This window comes from Pseudorca crassidens, chromosome 2, assembly GCF_039906515.1.
Source record: "Pseudorca crassidens isolate mPseCra1 chromosome 2, mPseCra1.hap1, whole genome shotgun sequence".
NCBI classification, from domain to species: Eukaryota; Metazoa; Chordata; class Mammalia; order Artiodactyla; family Delphinidae; genus Pseudorca; species Pseudorca crassidens.
Window position 1 is genome coordinate 90,356,402 of NC_090297.1, and position 21,019 is coordinate 90,377,420.

The 21,019-nt window shown below is 33.6% G+C and overlaps 1 protein-coding gene across 2 annotated transcripts in view; it reads right to left on the bottom strand.

Moving 5' to 3' along the window:
- Positions 1 to 21,019, bottom strand: part of COL11A1 (collagen type XI alpha 1 chain) — a 196,316-nt gene that overhangs the window by 63,659 nt on the left and 111,638 nt on the right. For both annotated transcript variants that reach the window (XM_067727066.1, XM_067727067.1), the window contains exons 32-41: positions 17,758 to 17,811; positions 17,580 to 17,624; positions 17,393 to 17,446; positions 17,233 to 17,277; positions 15,676 to 15,729; positions 9,018 to 9,071; positions 4,513 to 4,566; positions 1,731 to 1,838; positions 1,248 to 1,337; positions 937 to 990 (exon numbers count right to left, since the gene is read on the bottom strand). In XM_067727066.1, the coding sequence (XP_067583167.1) occupies positions 937 to 990; positions 1,248 to 1,337; positions 1,731 to 1,838; positions 4,513 to 4,566; positions 9,018 to 9,071; positions 15,676 to 15,729; positions 17,233 to 17,277; positions 17,393 to 17,446; positions 17,580 to 17,624; positions 17,758 to 17,811 (612 nt within the window). The remainder of the gene's footprint in view (positions 1 to 936; positions 991 to 1,247; positions 1,338 to 1,730; positions 1,839 to 4,512; positions 4,567 to 9,017; positions 9,072 to 15,675; positions 15,730 to 17,232; positions 17,278 to 17,392; positions 17,447 to 17,579; positions 17,625 to 17,757; positions 17,812 to 21,019) is intronic.

The following is a 21,019-nucleotide window of genomic DNA, read 5'->3' on the forward strand; positions in this document are numbered from 1 at the left end:
AGAAACTTATAAGGAGTTTGGTTTCCAAAGACAGCGTGGAACCATGAGATATGTATAAGCAAAGCAATGGAAGAGTTAAGGTTGTGTATTAAGCTATAATTCTACAATCAGTGGGCAAAACTAACAGAAGAGGGTAAGAAAGAGAGTCAAGGAGATAAGACACTATTAAGCAAAGAGGGAAAGGAAAGAGTCTGAACAAATGTGGTGGTAGTGGGAATGAAGAAAAGGGGACAAATTAAAGGAATACTTTGGAGGTGGAACTAGTATGACTTCAATATGTTATATAAAGAAGTTGAGATGCAAGTTAAGGTAACTTTCAGATTTTTAGATTGGAGAAATAAAATGGAGAATGAGAAGAAACCGCTAAAATTGGTAGTTTGGCTCTTATTGGTAACTTCACACGGTACAGCTAAGAATGAAGGTAAATTAATGGAAAAAAATTAAGGCTGCATTCTAATGCTTTCTGGGGGGTTATATGTATCTCAAGTAAATAAAAATCTGATATTTACTCATTTGCCAATTATTTCATAAGGTTACATTGACTAAATAAAGCAATCTAGATAATATACAAAATGGATATATGCCTTTCACACTTATGGGATTTTTTAAATGAGCATTGATAAAATTCAAGTCTCATCAAGTACTCAGAATCAGACAAATTATGATTTATTTCCTCAGGTATTGTAAGAAGCAAGATAGCTCCTTTTACCTCCTGACAGCAGTGGTAAAATAAATATTTTCAATCATCTAAACTCTTTTGTTTCTGCACTCATTAGAGCATGCAACTGGTAGAAACCAGGCATTGACTGACTGATTTGATTGACATGTGTTTATTTTCTCTTCCACACACTGTGGGATCACAGCATGAGAGTAATGAAAGAAGAGCTGTAATTTGCAATCATGGATAGCATGGCTATTTATTATAATCATACTTACAACTGGACCTGGTGGGCCCTGGGGACCTTCTCCTCCTTTCAGTCCAGGTGCACCCTGGGAAAAGTGAAAAGCAAAGATAATGAATTGATGTGAATTGAATATAAATAGGAGGAGATGTATGATTGACAAAATGAGAATATTAGGAAGTGTTTCCAGACACTAATGTATATTGCTATATGTATTATGACAACCAATGCATATGCTTACATATTTCCCTTTAATTACTCATGAATCTTTATTTAGTTGAGACCTAAAAAAATGCTTCTAATAAGCAATTTTATTCACATATTTCATTAATATGTTAATTATACCTGAGCTCCAGAAAGTCCTCTTTCACCTGGGAAACCACGTAGTCCTGCTGGTCCATCTTTCCCTGAGACACCTTGAGGACCTGGGTCACCCTAAAGAACATAATAAACATCCATCATAGAGAGTAAACTCTACATGTTTCCAGAAACAAAATTGTAATTACCTCTAAACTACTGTGAGTAAAGCCTGAATACCGTTTAATGATGAGAGTATTGTGTGGAATGTCATATACATTAAAATGAGCTACTATTCACAGTTGAGTGTATATAAATGGATGATTTTATGGTCAATAGAACTAACTGTTCTTGTATATTGTCCAGTCATGCCTTGAGATACAATAAACTGAATATTTTACTGACATATCTTTCTGACATTCATTTAAATACTACACCAGCATTTAGAGAATCTATGGACAAGTAATGAGAAGCTACAGTAAAAAGTAAATGAATATTTTCAGCCAAGAAAATTCCTTGAGCATGGTGTACCTTTGCACCTTCTTTTCCTGCAGCACCGGGAAGACCTTGCTCCCCAGGAGGGCCAGGAGGACCAGGATGTCCACGTTCACCTATGGGACCAGTCTCACCAGTTGGTCCCTAAATTGGATAAATAAACTTCATTAGATTGCTCTTTTATTTTTGGCAAAGATAACACAAACCCAAAACAAATATCACTCCCTTTCACAGAGTTTTATCATTTTCAATTATTTTCATGATGTCCTACAAAACTGCATATAAAGCAGTGAAAGTAAATTACCTGGTAGAAGTCTGAAAGATTATGTGTAATCTTTATTAAAATCTGAGTGTATAGGGAAATATATAGATAAATTCAAAGAGCTGTTTTCTTTATTTAATACCAGATTGTTTCAGAGTGAGGCCAAGTATTGTTAAAAACTGTTTTTTCACTATAATTTCATACCCTCCCCTCTTTTTATATTAGGTGTCAAATGAGTTTAGGAGCAAAAGAGGCACTGGTACCACTACTCAATTAATCACTGCTTGATAATAAGCTCAGGTCCCCTGGAACCCAAACAACCAAAGTGGTCCTCCTTGGAATTTCCATGATTGGAGACCTTCCAATTGTTAATCTACGTTCATTTGACAAAGTCTAGACAATGTGGCAGGGGGACCCTGAAGATCATGAGTTTGGGTTGGCAGTTCCTTTCGGCCAAAGACTATAACAAATAGCCCACTGCCTTAAACTGCTGCAAATGCCAAAGTGAAAAATGTCAGGTCACTTATGTGTCCCCTGAGTGGTGCTGGTTCGTGGTGCTATTTCAAGTGTAAATAGAGAATGGTGACCAGTTGCTCTCTATCTCCACTTAGAGAAAAACAAAATGAAGGATTTAAGTTTAAACATATATAAAGGGAAAGTTTCCAGATGCTAAGATTGTTAAACAGTGGAATGTGTTACTGAAGTTGCTTATGGAATATCATTCTCTGTTATTTTTCTAAAAATGCAACAGATTCTTACTTTTTGGTCTTGGATAAAAAACACATCTATCCCGAATTTGAGTGTACATTTCTAGGTTTAAATTCCTTTAATTATGTATTGCTGAAGGTCCCAAACTTATCATTAATGCATAAACATTTCTTCCCATAGGAATGTTTCCTTAAACATCTGATCAGAATTTCAATAGTAAGGAATGTAGAACTGATCCTAATTTAATGGCTATCACCACTGAGACAAAAATGAGTGGTGATTCACATGACCGCACAAAAAAAGGAGTATCAAGTATTGCAATCAATATTGCTCCTATTAAATCACTTCCTTTGTCCTAACATGAAAATACGGTTACATTTGAAATAGGCTATAGAATTTTCTTTCTTAAAAGGACCAATAAAGAAAAATAATCCAATGAAGATGCATATTCAATAACACACGTGTTATTTTTATGCCTTAAAGTAGGGAGACAAAAAAGAACACGGGGCTCAGAAACCGGATGTCTGCATTAGGCAGAGATGACTTTTCAAAATCGTGAGGACCTGCAATGTTCAGTTAAGCCCCAAGATGTTTACATTCTAGTTGGGGCCCTAATTCTATTTCTGTTCAGAGATAAATAACATAATAGGAATGATTCTTTCAGTTAGATTTTTCCACAGAAAATTGCTGTGAAGTTGTTTGGAATAAAGAAGAAAACAATTATTTAGAGGGTTTTTTAAAAATTAAAACTGATAAGCAGTTAAAAGGAAGGCTCAGCACACACACAGAAATCTGCAAAAAGAGCATCATGCACACTGTTTTCTTCTTTATAAAGTAGCAAACAGAAATTCCCTTGGCTCAAAGTGATCTCTGAAATAAAAGGGATCAACCAATCCAAGAACTCTTCATTTTTGCTTCTATCACACATATTCCTAGAAAGAAGACACAGTTTTCGTTTCTCTCTGTGTGTGTGGTGTGTGATTGAGTTACAAAGTATTAAGAGCTAATTGTAGGCTGAGGAAAGACTACTTAAAGCAATTAAATAATTAAAACACTCAATCAACTGCTCTTTTGCTATAATTTGTTATTAGCAGGGATAAAATTCCAGCTGAGTAAACTAGATGTGTCGTGTCCATTCAATAGGCTACGCCACAATAAAAACATTGTTTTCTATCCCTGTGAATTATTTTCTATAAGTAGTTAATACTATAATTCAGGATACTGCATCAAGTTTTGAGATTCTTTCTGCCACCTCCCTTGAAAAAGCTACTTGTCTTTGCCATTATTTCTATATACTCAAAGATTACACACTAATATTTTATCATCGATGGAAATCATTGTTATGAAGACAGAAATTTTAAGAAACGTAATATAATGCAAATATTAACATTTTAGAAGAATTGTGTTAGAAGCTTTATATTTCTAATATATTATACCTCTAAATCTAATTTATACTTAGAAAACTAAAGTCATTTTATAATTTGAAATCCCCAAAAAAGATTATGGCCAATCTATTTAAAAATTATGTGATGTTTTTAGCAGATGATGCCATGATCAGGCTTTCGTGTCACCTTCATTGTGAACTTTCTGACTTAATGTCAGTTATTTTATTCTTTTCTTTTATTCATTCAGGCAATTGAAAAATCACTTTAGCTAACTGATGGTTTGCTGAAGTTCATTTGATGCAGGCAAATTATATATTTAAATGCCATCCAAAATATAAAAATACATAAATTTCAATTTAAAACTTTTCACAATAAAATGAGCAAATTTTACACAACTTAGCAAAGGTGAAAATATAAACAAGAAAATAAATCTTGTTAGGAAAATAAAGTAAATGGAACGTACCTGTGGTCCAACAACACCCCCTGGCCCAGGAGGGCCGGTCTTGCCTTGAAACCCCTAAGGTAAAAAAAAAAATCTATAAAAGCTATTCAGGACACAAAGCATAAATTAAAATTCTCTGAGACAGTTGAATAATTCACATTAAAAGAAAGTCATCTTTTGGATAAAAATACTTATTTTTAAATGCCTATGAATTATTACATTCCAGTTCTTTTTATATTGAAAACTTAACATCTTCACTATTGTACACTGTAGTCCTATGATTACTTTCAATAAGCTTAAAAAAGAAAACAAGAAAATGGGATGAAGCTGGAGCAAAAATGTGTTCTTAGCCCTCTTTCACTGAGTCAGACAACATAGAAATTTTAATCGAGAAACGTTTACAGATGAAATAAATGAGGATGTAGACATTCTTTGAAACAGTCCACTGGTTCTTTATACAGAGATAAATCTACAGTCTGTGATATTCATGCATTTCTCTTTCCTGCATTCCAACAATCTCATAAAATAAACAAGATATAAAAATAAATTTATAAAAAGAAAGCTTTGCATGCTTTGTCATTATTTCAACATTTTATCAGTGTTCTTTCTTAAAACCCAAAAGAATATACTTAAAAATGTACCTTGCATATAATGCAGTCATTAGAATAAAATCCAGTAGATGTGAGCGCATGTACTCACTAAACAAGGCCTTTGGGCATATATTCTGGTGTCTATATTTCTCTAGACTCCTGGGTTATTCATTCTGCATGACTGTATTATGATTAGCAAATTTCCTTCTCATGTGAGTTAATTGACACTTAACAGTTGGATAAAGATTCAAAATACTGACAAACCTGCCAAAGAATTGAATTAAAGCAAATAGTATTTGCAAAAGTTTTATTCATTATAACATCAGATTGGAAATAAGAAAGTTAGAAAGCAAAGAGCAGAAACTAGCCCCACACTTGTATCATGAACTTCCAGATAATTGTGATTACATTATTTATAAAAACAAAACTTAAAAGCAGGAAAAGAATCTGTAATTATTTTAATTGATGCCATGGGGAAAGAAAACAAATTTCTCCTATTTTTAAAGTACATTAATTCTTTTTTTTTTGAACTTGAGGACACGGGGTGAGGGGAGAAGCTGGGGCGAAGTGAGAGTAGCATCGACATGTGGGAAGCAGCAGCATAGCACAGGGAGATCAGCTCGGTGCTTTGCGATGACCTAGAGAGGTGGGATAGGGAGGCTCAAGAGGGAGGGGATGTGGAGACATATGTATGCATATGGCTGATTTACTTTGGTGTACAGCAGAAACTAACACAGTATTGTGAAGCAATTATACTCCAATAAAGATCTGTTAAAAAAATACATTAATTCTTAAGACCATCAGGTTTCCACTTGAGTTATCAATAACAACAGCAAAGTGAATCAATTCAAGGGAAATATATTATAGCATTTACTTAGCTTGACTGCTTAATTTTAACTTTTCAGGAACTTAATGGTGTGGAAATTTGTACCCACATATGTAAGCATATATATACATAATTTTTTTTTTCTTTTTCACTGAGAGCTAACAGCTCTTAGTGCTGTTACTCTTATCATTTGTTTACAGCATGTAGTCCCACATCCTAGCTACTCCTTAGATGATCTCAATAACTTCCATGATCACAATTGTTATCAATGCCTTCTTATGTTTTTTCCTCAGCTTAACATTCTCAAAATTGTTCTCACTAAATGAATCCTCTCCTTTGATTTTCCACCTCTGTTCTCTCCCTTTATTAACAAAGTGACTTCAGATCCCAGACTTTCCTCAGGTCCTCAAGCTCAGTCATTTAATCCTACCATGTCATCTCAGAAACTCGCAAATACAGCTTCTTCTCTCTTGTTGAGTAGACAGACCTGTCTTATTTGAACTATACTCGCCACTTTCCTTGACCACTACAGTTTTTCAAGTCAGGTTCACTCACCTGTCCACTTGTTATCATGCCACAAAAGCAAATCTATTCAACTCATTGCTAAGCGTATGTCATGAAATATCCATTACCAAGTCTACACAATCTCAACTTTCCCTAAACAACCATGCACCACATGGTTGCATAATCTGTTCCCTCTGTCTGGATCACCTTTTGCCCAATTTCTAATCACAAAGTTTGACATAAAGCTGTAAGTGCAATCAGGACTTTAAAAAAATTAGTCTTATAAAGTTTTTTCCTTAGTAACTGTGAGAGCAAGAATAGCAGATGAAATTGATCACAATAATAATTAATTATGAAAATTAACTGATTAAAAATAAATGCTTAACTGAGGAAATTCTGTGAAAAATTTGCCACCCAGACTTGTATTCATATGTTCTAAGAGGGTGCTAGTACCTCTGAGTGAGAAACAGATTTGGAAGGAGCTGGAAAACAGCATTGACCATACGCCTGCTCATTCAAAACATTCAGAGTTTTGCAAGTATCTTATAAATATGACACTGAGGATCTTACAGATGAACTATGTGCAAGAAAACTTTTATAGATCAGAATGGAGTGCGATTATTCTAATACTGTCATGTAATAAGACTTTCCTTGCCATTTAATTTTAGGATAATAAGTTAAATTATGTTTTTCAAAATCCCGAAAAACAGAAGTTAATTTGAGACATGAGTAATAAAAATGAAACTCCTATTCTGATCACCTCTACAGTCAAAGCATGATTTGGCACTGTGTTTCTGAGACAAACGTGGGTTGTTTCAGTATAATAAAGACTATCTCTAATTATTCCTAGTGGTCTTAAAAAGCTTTAAATTGTAAGATGTCAGAATGAACCTTCAATTCAAGGATTTCTGAATGGGAACAAATCTCAAATATAATAAAATACTTTCTTCTTTAAAAAAAGGAAACAGATATATCAAAATATAGATGCCCTAGATCCTGACTCTTGGACAAGATAATCTTTTGAATCACAGTCAACACAGAACAAGGTGAGAAAGAAAGGTTCCTGGTGATAGGGTGACTCACTACTGTTCTTAAAGTGGATTTGAAATCAGGAGTACAATTTTCCAGACATAATTCTACTTGTTGTTTACAAAAAACTACTAGATGAGAATATCCATCCTAGAAACGTTAGTTAATATGCTAGTTTTCCACTTTAACTTTAAAGGTTATATATAATATGGTTACTTTGGATAGAAGCAGAAGCTCTTGATTAAATTAAAGTCAAAAGGGATTTTATAATGATAATTCTCTAGGTACCCCTTCCTCAAAAGACATTTTGGAAATACTTGAGAGGTATTCCCAAGAAGCTATACCATGACTTAGTTAAAAATGATTGACTGCAATATTTGAATGAGAATGCGTTTGCAAATTTGAATGTGGATTATCCTTTAGAGAGTTTATTTCTTGCTCATCATGGAGATGTCTTTACCAATAGGAAACCCAAACAATTTTACTCTTTGGTCTCACTAAAATCATTCTTGATTTTGCTTCGGTAATCCAAGACTTTGAAGTTTACAATCTGACTAAAACTAAAAAGTCATTACACTAAGAATTGTCACTTCGTGAGCAAAACAGGAATTGGCTGCTGCTGCCAGATTGTTTATCCTATGTAGAAAATCATCATGTTTTCAAATCTGTTATCCAGTATTTCTATTGAACCCCAAATATGTGTTCATGCTGGCAGAATACCCTAAGATAATTTTGAGCCACACAGTCAAAGGTAGTCTGTGTTGTGGTTTCCTTAAGAAATCTGGATAAAATTAATCAATGTTAGGAGCCAAGAATTGATTCCAAGGAAACATGCTAATCCATGGTGATTTCTTATTAGACTACCATCCCACTGCAACAGTCAGATACAAAGTTTTGTTAACAGTGGCAGAATAAATAAACAAAACCGCCAGGATTCTTAAACCACAGTTGAGCTGCCAGTTTCCCCGTTGTCTACCTCTGTTATACACATAAGTTATTCAGAGAGTGTATTTAATGTTATATTCCCCATCATTTAAGTTACATTTTTTTCCATTTCCATTTTCCTACTTGAGAGGAGAGAATGCATTTGACATAGTTCTAGACCAATTACAGCCTTACAGTTCCAATAGCAGGAAATATTTCATCCCTTAATTCTGGATAGAAGAGTATATTATCTGCAGTTTATTGTAATGTGTCTCCTTTAGAGAGTGGAAAGGTGAAAGGGTAGGGTGGAATATATCTGTAACAAAGACTTATGTGAAAGGGTCAAGGCTGACAACCTTGTGGAGGTATCCAAAAGACAATGAGGTCTTTTCCATCAGCTTATCCCTAAAGTGTTGCTATTGAAAACAAGGAAAATCAAGTAACATCCATGTCCTCAAGTATATTTATTTAAATGTTTAGATACAAACATAGGTCTATTTATGTATTGCAAATATATTTTTAAAAGATTAAATGGAATTAATTTCACCATTGTCCTTAACCTGATAATTGACTTGTTAATAATAAAGTATCTTTCTGTGAAATGATGAACTGCTTGAGATAGAAAATTTGAATCAGAAGACTGGGTCACTTACAGTCTCTCCACGTTGCCCAGGGTGTCCTGGCAGGCCATCCTTTCCAGGTGGTCCCTGAAATCACAAATATTAAACATCAAACATCATAAATATTTCTTGAATTATTTATAATCTAAATACATGTTAGGCAATTTTCTTATATCTTCATTAGATATCTTATTTTGATGTTCTATTGACTTCACATACGGTAGAATGTGTATTTTTTTTTTTTTTTTTTGCGGTACGCGGGCGTCTCACTGTTGTGGCCCCTCCCGTTGCGGAGCACAGGCTCCGGACGCACAGGCTCAGCGGCCATGGCTCACGGGCCCAGCCGCTCCGCGGCATGTGGGATCTTCCTGGACCGGGGCACGAACCCATGTCCCCTGCATCGTCAGGCGCACTCCCAACCACTGCGCCACCAGGGAAGCCCCTGTATATATCTTTTTAGCATGTCTATAGCTATAAATGAGACCAGGAGAAAATTGTACAACTGTAATCTGAATATTTTACATTTAAATTTCGTTAGCATCTTTCTTTTCAAAAAGCATATTCATATTGGTTTGTATTTTTGTTTTTGTAAAAATGTTAGCTCCTCAGTACTTGACAAATGAATATTTTTCCCTCTTTTTGGTGATGTGTTCCTAATACAATTTCTTGTGCACTGAGACTTGGATACCAGAGATAGATAGTGTCCTCTAGTGGTGGTCTGAGCTCTTACTAACAAGAATGTGAAAGAAATACAAACATAAACAATGGCATTTTACTTCCCAGTTGCTTCAAGTAAAGGAAACAAGGTGCAAGACTCAATTTTAGAAGTCATCAGGGCAAATTTTTCCCAGCAGGTTTTCTTAAATACCCTCTTGGAAGCATAATGTTTATTAAACACTGGAGAGCACATCTACTATGTTATCACTTTCAGTAAAGGATGCTGTCTTTGTCATGACTGAAAAAATAAATGAAGCCATTAACTAAGTACTTAGTAAACAACTCTGTGAGGTTCTTATGTTTTAGATACTTAGTAGAAATAGATTGCTTCTTTAGACTGCATTATGGATTATTCATACTACTCAGAAACCATTAAGCACCAAGTTCAATTTTCAAAACATGTATAATAAGTATAGGCAGAGATATTCTTAGGTGAGAACGTCTGGATAAATGAAGAGAAATGATCACTGTAATAACATTTTTAATGATAACAGGTATACCTCTCACAGTATGTTAATTATTTGAATAAACCTACTTATTTATTTAAAAATACATTATTTACATAAAGCTATTTTCAAATATCAATTCTTTGTAAATTGAGTTTGATAAAAGGTATTTCAAAATAAGATCATTTTCACAGATAGCTTTTTTCCCACTGGAATAAGACTTTTTCTAGCTTGGTTATAACATTTCAGTGGAAAGCCTTCCCAACAGTGACTAGTACCAGCTCTGCTTCCTGATTGCATCTTTACTGACACACTGGTTAAATTACCAGCTCTAATTAAAGCCTGTTATGATATTTCACAAGATCATAGCTTCCTCAGTGATTTGTTCATATTTTCCAGGATCATCTCAGTGATTCTATTCCCATCCACCCAAAGGACCAAAGCTGGAATGTTTTTAACCAAGTCCCCAAAATGTTCTTGGATATCATCTACCCAGCCCTTCTTTCAAAAACATATATTACATATCTATGTATTAGGCATTAAGTGTATCGTTCTCGGTTTAGAGGTGAGACACATCTATAAGTAGTTGATTGCTAGTGGACCTCATCTAGGTTCAGTATTTCAAAATAGTAAATAAAAACAAATCCTGTGCTCTATCACTATTTTGATACATATGGGAAAAAATATGCCATTAATTGAGGGCAGTAGTAAAAGTTTTAACTAAAATTATAGAGGGCGAGAGCTAAAGGATAATAAACATGAGTCAGGTTTTTTTTTTTTCCATCACGCTAAAGTGTATCTCAAATGATGAGTTTTGCAATCAGTATAAGGCATTTACATGTTTTTTAGCAAATCTGTAAATATAAAAGTTAAATATCTTGTTATATTTGCTGGTGTGAAAAGTATAGATTACACTTTTATTGCAAAATATTGTAACTCTTTAAAACAGTGATCTTACATCTAAAAAATGTCACATGGGATGAATGCAACATGATTTTTAATGGCTTTCCTAGATATCCTATGGGAGCAGTGTAAATAGACTATATAAAGAATTCATACCATCATCATTTTTCTTAAGTATTTATTCCTAATATTAAGTGATTAATCCTAAGTAATTTTTTTTTTTTTTTGGCCATGGCTCACGGGCGCAGCTGCTCCGCGGCATGTGCGATCTTCCCGGACCGGGGCACGAACCCATGTTCCCTGCATCGGCAGGCGGACTCTCAACCACTGCACCACCAGGGAAGCCCAATCCTAAGTAATTTTAATGGCCTCACACTACTATCCAATAAAATAAGTATATTAATTACCAAATAATTTCATGGCATTAATTTAAATATAATAATTTTATTGATCAAAGTAGACTGCCCCTTTAATATTGTTGGTGAAGAGTAGTGACAAGAAATTCATCTAAATGGGGGGAGGGTGCATATACAGCAAAGCAATCCATGAAACGACACTTATAAATGTTAAGATGTTTTTCACTTCACACTGGCACTGAGTTTTGACTTTTCTCTAAATAGAATGTATCTTATAGTAGTCATGTTATAAATCCTAATCACCTAAATTAATTTTTTTAATTGGGATAACTATATGCTAACACTGGCATGAGATTAACAGACTCTAAACATGAACATTCTAAGTGCTTAATCCATACTCCACATGTGTCTGTGTGAATATATATATTTTTTTCATTTATTTTTCATGTATATATCTAACATATGTATGTGTGTGTGTATATATATATATATTTCCTGATTACTATGAAAATGAATCAATTAATTTGAAGGAAGAGGAGCTTGGTTCTATCTCTCTACCTGAATCCCTCCTTCTAAATATCAAAGAAATGAAGACAGTTCTTTCCTATATGTTATACAACTACATAGCAGAGAAATGATAGGTACTCTTATTTCACGCACTAATGTTGCATTTGTCAGAGAAATAGAGTATAAAACTCATTTTGTTTAGCAGTGAAAGCAATGTTCCTTAACAGTGTCATGTATGTCCAAGCAGACTACATGTTTCTCAAATGTAGGCATTTATTATATTTCTAATACTCCTTAGAGACAAAATGCATGCATGATCAATGGCTCAAAACTTGTTGAAAGATATGTGACAGAATGGACTGAAAAAGTTTGAGGAAAAAATGGCTTTATTGACAATAAAATTATATTACATGAGAGAAACTTCTTAACAATTTGTACAAATATAAATGGTATGATAATGTTGAAGTTACACATATCACTGGATTTTATGTTGCTAAACAATGATCTATGCACATGGCTTCAAAATACTTATGAAAGAATCTTATGCGCAAAATCATTTTTGCAACAGTATTTTCACTTCTCTGTATGTGCAACTTTGCATGACTTAATATTACATTTGGAACAAAACTGAAATAGTGAGCAAACAATATTATATGCAGACAGTATCTATATTATCCTTTGTTTAATACTAGCTATTTGTATTAATCCTTTCATAACACAATAATATAGATAAAAAGTTTTCTTGATATGTTTGCTGTACTAGAGCAAGACTGTTAGTGATAAAAATAATATTTTAAACAGTGTCTAAAATTATTTTAGAAAGTAAGAGAGTTTCAGCATTTAAGTCAGTATTTCACAATAAATAATTCATTTTTCAAATATGTGAGCTAAAATTACATTTGAAAGTAATCAGAGAAAGAGGGGGTTATTCAAACTCAATATAAAAATATTGGAGAACAAGAGTTCCCTGGTGGCGTAGTGGTTAAGAATCCGCCTGCCAATGCAGAGGACACGGGTTCCATCCTGGTCCGGGAAGATCCCACATGCCGTGGAGCAATTAAGCCCGTGCGCCACAACTACCAAGCCTGCGCTCTAGTGCCCGTGAGCCACAACTACTGAAGCCCTCACACCTACTGCCCATGCTCTGCAACAAGAGAAGCCAACGCAATGAGAAGCCCGTGCACCGCAATGAAAAGTAGCCCCCGCTGGCCACAACTAGAGAAAGCCTGCACGCAGCAACGAAGACCAAATGCAGCAAAAAATTAATTAATTAATTAATTTTAAAAAATTGGAGAATATATTTATTTACTTATAAATGATTTTCAACATGTTTAAAAATATAATCATTTGTAACATTTATTTAAATTTATAACATCTTAATTTATAATTTTCTGAATCGTTCATTTATGCAAGATTGTTACTGGACTATATTTGACTAACTATAATTATTTATATTATATATAATTATTAGAAATAAGAACATTGGGATGTACAATTTTTGAAATATTGGCATATATAAAAATCCTCACATAACTTCCTCTCACAAGGTGCATGTTGTTGTGGTTTTGCCAAAAAGATTCAGTTCAACAGATGTAGAAAACAAACTTATGGTTACCAGGGGAGAAGGAGGAGGGAGGATTAAACTGGAAGAGTGGCATTGACATATACACACTACTATACATAAAACAGATAACTAATGAGCACTTACTATATAGCACAGGGAACTCTACTCAATACTCAGTAATGGTCTATATGGGAAAAGAATCTAAAAAAGATTGGATATATGTATATGTATAACTGATTCACTTTGCTGTACACCTGAAACTAACACAACATTGTAAATCAACTATTCTCCAATAAAAGTTTTAAAAAAAGATTCAGTTCAAAAATCAGTTTAAAATATTCAGCCAAAAATCTATATCAATGTGCCACTAAGTGAAAATAACCAGGATGTGAGTAAAACTGCCATTAGGAGTTAGTTATTGGTATTATTACATTGAGAAAACATTTGGTTCTCAAATCACTGACTGCAAATTTTAACTATACTTAGTTTCCTACAGCATAGATAATATTCAAACTATGTTGGTCTTATTCTCAGCCAAAACTTTTTTGAACTTTGCTATTCAAAGTACGGCCCATTGACCACTGGCATTGGCATCATCTAGACATTTGCCAGTAACGTCAAGTCTCAAGACCCATCCCAGACCTACTGAATTAAAATCTACATTTTTAACAAAATACCAACGTTATTTACATGCACATTAAAGTTTGAATAGCATTGTCTACTCTGGACTAGAACAGTGGTTCACAAATATTAGCATGCATCAGAACGACCTAGAGAGTTCGTTAAGACACAGACTGGGCCCCTCTCCTAGAGTTCTGATTAGGTGAGTGAGGTGGAGACAAGACGTTGAATTTCTAACAAATTGCAAGTGCTGCTGATCTTCTGGTCCAGGGACCACACTGTGAGAACAATTTCCTTAGACAGGTGGGTGCTATGGTTTGAAAGTCTGTGTCCCCTTGAAATTCAGATGTTGAAATCCTAACCCTCGAAGGTGATGTTATTAGTAGATGGGACTTTTGGGCAGTGCTTATGCCACCTTCATGGAACCTTAATGAATGGAACTAGTGACTTATAAAAGAGGCTCCAGAGAGTAGACAGTGAAAAGTCTGCTACCTGAAAGAGGGTCTTCACCTCACCATTCTGGGATGAGGATCTTGGACTTCCAGCCTTCAGACCTCTAACAAATAGATTCTACTGTTTATACACTACACAGTCTGTGCTTTTCTGTTATAGCAGACGGTATGGACTAAGACAGTAAGTTGATTCTAACTCATAAATAAATGAATAGGTTGCCAAAAAAAAGAGAGAAAAAAGCAGCTGAGCACTGAGCATGTCCTATATTCCCACAAATATTTGTGTGAAAGTAAAAGATTTCAATTAACTTTGTGAAAATATTTGATGAAGATATTCTACAGACTGTGGTTCTAAACAAATTTTATAAAAAGGAAATGATTCAGGAAGGGTTATCATTACATTTTCTAAGAAAAATACATTATAGAGGCAAAAATAGTAAATACAAATAAATAGAACTTAATGTGATATAAGTAATGTCAGAATGTTGGAGGATGTTTAGGAAGTGACATTTGAAGAAGGATACATTGGATAATGGAAGCTAAAAAAGAAATTGATATACCAAATATTTAAGATTCAGTAATGATTTTTAATGCTGGCAATAATATTCACTGCAGGGCTTCCCTGGTGGCGCAGTGGTTGAGGGTATGCCTGCCAGTGGAGGGGGCATGGGTTCGTGCCCCGGTCCGGGAAGATCCCACATGCCGTGGAGCGGCTGGGCCTGTGAGCCATGGCCGCTGAGCCTGCGTGTCCGAAGCCTGTGCTCCGCAACGGGAGAGGCCACAACAGTGAGAGGCCCACGTACCACAAAAAAAACAAAACAAAAGAAAACCAAAAAAAAACCCATTGCAGTAGAAGAGTAGTTGAGAGAATAATATTCATGTTGTTCTAGTTTTGATATACTTTGAAGGAATATTTAGTAAGATATATTTAAATTAGATTCAGAAACATTTGATAAACTTCATAAGCTGAAAATACATACTCTGGCATTATTAAGCACAATTTTGTTTTTATAGGAATTTTTACTCATATTTGTACCTAGATATTATTTAATATAAAAGCTATGACTTTCAAAATTTGAAAACACTGTCAAATGAAGAAAGAGAAAGAAAAACCATGACACTTACAGGAGGGCCTTTTGGTCCAGGGAATCCAACTGGACCTTGAGGTCCTTGAGGACCCTGAAGAGAAAAAGCAGTGGGGAAATTTAAGAATATATCTTATAAGGTACATCTTTATACGTTGCAGTTTATTTCCACAGATAAAGAACAATATAAAATACAGCTTCTTTAACATAATGGCAGAACTATTGCATTACAACAAGATAGTCTATGGTAATTTAAAAGCAAAATGGATGATCTTCCACACTATTCACTACTCAAAACTGCACATCACATCAATGGTCTTAGCTGAAGAACACTGTAAATATTTAGAATTCATATTAAAAATGAGTAGAACATGGATGTATCAGGAACCCTGTAGATAATCTACTTTCAACACTGGGTACACACATCCATAAATGGAGGATATTTCAAGTCCACAGCCCCCCAAAAGAAAAATTATTTTTAAAATTGATTCTATAAATGTTCTGACTCTACAGACATACAAAATTAAAAGAAAAAAATAAGTGACTATCTCAAAAAGACCATAGAGGATACCTTTAGCTAATCTCTATATTTAAAACGTATTTATTTCTGAGGATGTCACTATCATTTTACTCATGTATAAACTTCTTTTGTAGATAAGATGAAAAGAACATTATTATATAATTATTCTCATTAACATTAAATCCAAATATACATTTATAATATTGCTCTTGACTTGATGATTAATTAACTATATTATTCAACACTTAGATTTACATATCTTTAAAAGGCATAAAGTAGACCCTATTACAAGGACTACATTGGTCGCAGCAAAAGGATGGTGAAAGATAATCCTTTATATGACCAGAACATGATAATTATATTCCTAAAAGGAATATATATAAAATGGAACATAATATAAATAAAATTTCTTAAGTAATACAATTAGGTTAGGATTTATTTATACTTAAATAAAAAATAAAGTTAATAAATTTACTATCAAGAGGATAGCTTTTAAAATATCTGGCTACAAAAAATGCTATATTTTGCCAAAAAAAACCCAAACAAACAAATAAAAGGCATGCTTACTTATGTATATTTAGCTTTACTTTATACCAATTGAAAATCAAATTACTAAATAGTTTTCCTATTTACTGGAATAGATGTTTTATCTTGATTTGAATGTATATTGATTGTGACTTAATGGCTACTGGTAGCTTGCATTTTACCAGCATAAAGCTGCTGCCAGCTCCAGGAACAAAGTGAGTATCAGTATGGAAAGCAAGAGGAGTGGAGGAGAAGGCATAGGTGTTACATGTGTATTTAAAAGAAAACAATTATTTTTGTTTAAAAGTTGATATAGGCCAATTAGACATATAATTTCTCTCATTTCTATAACAAAATTAATAGCACATAATTGATTAAGCTTTTTGTAGGAAAGTAAATTAAAGAATAGGAATTTTTAAAACTCTGACTAGATTTTATGGATGACTGTGTACATGTATTTGCAGAAACACGTAACTGTAACTTTTCCCAGAAATTTAAACATTTGCAACATACTAATATTTACTTTATATGATATGACTGTATCGTACTTACTCTTTCACCAGGAGGGCCAGGAGGACCATCACCGCCTGAAGTGCCCTGGCAACAACAACACAAAAACCAGAAAAAATCAGTTTAGATTCCTTCTGTTAACATCCATCCTCTGGAAGAGGAACTTACAGGAAAGCCCAAATGGAACAAGTGCTGATGATACCTTTGGACCAGGTTTCCCAGTGGGACCTCTCGCACCTCTTGAACCTCGAGGACCCTGCACATAAGAGCAAAGATGAAATTGATCTAGTTCCAAGCAGATCTAAAGGCACAGGATCAGTTTTTATTTTTGAAGAAAATAGGAGAGTTAGATGAAAAATGAAAATCATATTTTAAATCAAGGTACTTACCGTTGGGCCACGCTGACCCCGAGGGCCTGGTTTGCCAGCTACACCCTGCCAAAGACAGTTCAAACAGTTTCAATACGCAGTATATCACAGTAAATTGTGAGTCTGGTGCTGAGAGATAGGTACTCATGTAAGAACATTTACATTAGATAGTCCAGAACAATATACTTGTATATCATACCCGGGCACCTTTCTCTCCATTGGCACCTGGAAACCCAGGAAATCCAGTGGAACCCTACAAAAATAAAAATAATAAACAATGAGTACAGTAACTAACATTTTTAGCCACAAGCTGAAAGTCTTTTGGAACACAATGATTCTTACAAGCTGGTAGCATTCAAATCAAAAATATAATTTAAGATACCATACAACCTCCATTTATGTATTTAAAAATGAACTTACAGTGACACCTGAAATCCTGGAAGCATTGAAAACATGAATTGATAAAACATTTTAGTTTTTAACTTTAAGGAAATTAATTAATCAAATATATCATTTCTCATATTAGTAAACAGCAATTCAAGGGCATTTCATATAAAATAAATTTTTAAATTTTTGACTTATAATTCTACATACTTGCTTCAACTCTGAAAAAAAATTTATTTTTCACAAGCATGAATAATCAAATATTAAAGTAGGAATTTTATAAAATATTTTTCCTGAATTAACATTATTGTATTCTTATACTTATCACTTTTTAGTTGAGTATTTTACACCTTTAGAACTGGGTCAAATCATAAAGACTAAAAATCTTCTTCCATCTTTTCTGTTTGATGTTTGAATGTGGTTAGATCTAACTGAGACTCTAAGTCAGACAGTTCAGCATTAGAATCTGTTTGTGGGATTCTGAAGACATAAATTCAAGACTTATGTTCGTCATGCATTCAATTAAGTAATTGGGTACATTACTATAGTATAATAATGAGTACAGTTTTTTCTTCTATAAAATGAGAGCAATCATCTGCATCTTACAGGTACTTTGAAATTTATAGGAAATCGGAATAAAGGAAAGCAAGGTATAAAAATGATAACGATAGCTAACAATAAATAATGATTATTTAAAGATGTAATAAGCACTGTAAAAGCATTATGTAATTTAATCCACAAACAGCTACATTTTACAAATGGAATACGATTCCCCTATTTTACCTTGTACCTATGTCCAGATTTTCATCTGCTGAGAAATTTCTTTGAACATGACTGTAATTGGTTTGCCTTGTCATTGTATCACGAAATAGAGCAGATTAGGGTTCAATCTTTGCTCCTCAACTTACCAATAACTATGAAACCCTGGGAGGGGTTGGCTGGGGGGATTTCCAAACACTCACTATTTTCCTATTCCAACCAGTGCATGGATTAAATGTCTAGCAAAGAGTAGTAGACATGCAGATTTTACACACTTCCCCATGCACTGAGGAAGATGTAACAGCCTTCTTTGACTTGAATACATCTTTGTGTTTTGTTTTGTTTGTTTGTTTGTTTTTGATTTACAATGTTGTATTAGTTTCAGGTATAAAGTGAATCAGTTACACATATGTATATCTGTATTCTTTATTCAGATTCTTTTCATTACAGGTTTTTACAAGATATTGAACATAGTTCCCTGTGCTATACAGTAGGTCCTTGTTTATCTGTTTTACATGTAGTAGTGTGTATCTCTTAATCCCAAACTCCTGATTTATCCCTCCCTCTCTGTTTCACCTTTGGTAACCATAAGTTTATTTTCTATGCCTGTGAGTCTATTTCAGTTTACACTCACTTGGATTGAACTAACCTAAAGTAATCTTTCTCCAAGTGATAAATGCTTCCTCTGTATCAGAATAATCTGGAGTGACTGCTAAAAGTGTGGACTGTCAAATCCCACTGCAGACATACTGAGACAGACTCTCTGGCATTGCATTCCTGGACCCTGCAATTTCCCCAGGTGAAATGTACAGAATGGATGTTATAATTTATATTTCCTCCACAAGTCAGGAAAATTTTATATGAAGCCTTACGGGATTTGATGGACAAAACTTAGTATGAGCTGCTAAACTTCATTTTAGGACCTGTTTAGCAATATATTCTAATTCATGCTTATAGAGACCACTATGTGATCAACCTGAGGACAATTTTTAGGACATGTAATACTCACACAATGGGGGAAAATGTCTGCAAATGACATTTTTTGAAGGGCTTTCAAAGCCTTTTCTCTTTCTCGAGAGAGAATCAGTTAGTTATACCTGGTAGAATATTACTATGTGACTACTCTAGGAATTTGACAAGTGAGTATAATCCAATATGAAAGTAATTCACTTCTATCAAATTCAATTTGAGGACAAATATTCATCTGTCCTGAGTGGAACACAAACACATTTATAGAGACTCCATTCAAATAAATTGCTCTTATGCATCAATTTCACGTTTAATAAGTTTATTTTCTTACATGGTTTCTGCTCTTAGAAATTTATGGGAAATAGACAAAAATGTCCAATCCACCAACTAAACAGTTTGTAATATATGGGCATATTCTTCTTCTTTTCTCACATAAAAATTATCACCAAAATATACAATTTCCATGGAAAGACATTATCTGCTTTTAAATGGAAAAAATAAACAGCCAACAAAAGGCCAAAAAGTCAAAGGTTAATAGTGAAATTGGCTCTTTCAGTGAACTGAAAATTTCAAAATTATGTTAAATTGTTTTAAATATAAATGAATCCTACCTTAAAATAGATTTTACTTTTTGAAATAGCTATCATTTTATAGTGCATATGGCAGTGCATCTTTTAAATACTCAGTATGGTTTATATTACTAGTAAGATATTGGATAAATTATATTGCCTAATTATAGTCCTTAAATTGCTTGAAAGGGATTGGCAGCCGAATTTCATTTTTAGTACAAAAAAGACTTAAATCTATTCAAAATTCATTGGCTTCCACATAGGAAAAATATGAAACTATCTTTGATCTTTGATGCATCCATCATTTTTTTGTTTTAGAACTGAGAAACATAAATGTTTTTGACCATAGAAAAAAGTTATGAAGAAAAGTAATAGAAAAAAATAAAGACCAAAATTTCAGACATTTAGGTTAAAGGGTAAAAATAAAATGTTTGATTCCTCTAGGAAGAAATATTTCTCTCTAGTCATTCTGGCCCATTTTGTAAATAAAAATAAGTCAATGAATATTGAATAGAGGATTGACTTAGGAAAAACAGAAAAAGATAAAAATGTCAAATAAACAATAGAAAATTGTACTCATTCATGTAACATGTAAAAAAAGTTTTCCACTTTTAAATCTAAACACTACCACATTGCAATTCAATTTAGTAATTAGATAAAAAATTTACCAAATAATCTACGAATAGTTTAAAGTTGTGGGTTATGAAGTAAATATCTTCTTTTACTCAAAGCACTTGTTAAAATGCTTGACATTTGAAAGGCAGGTAACTAGGTGACAGG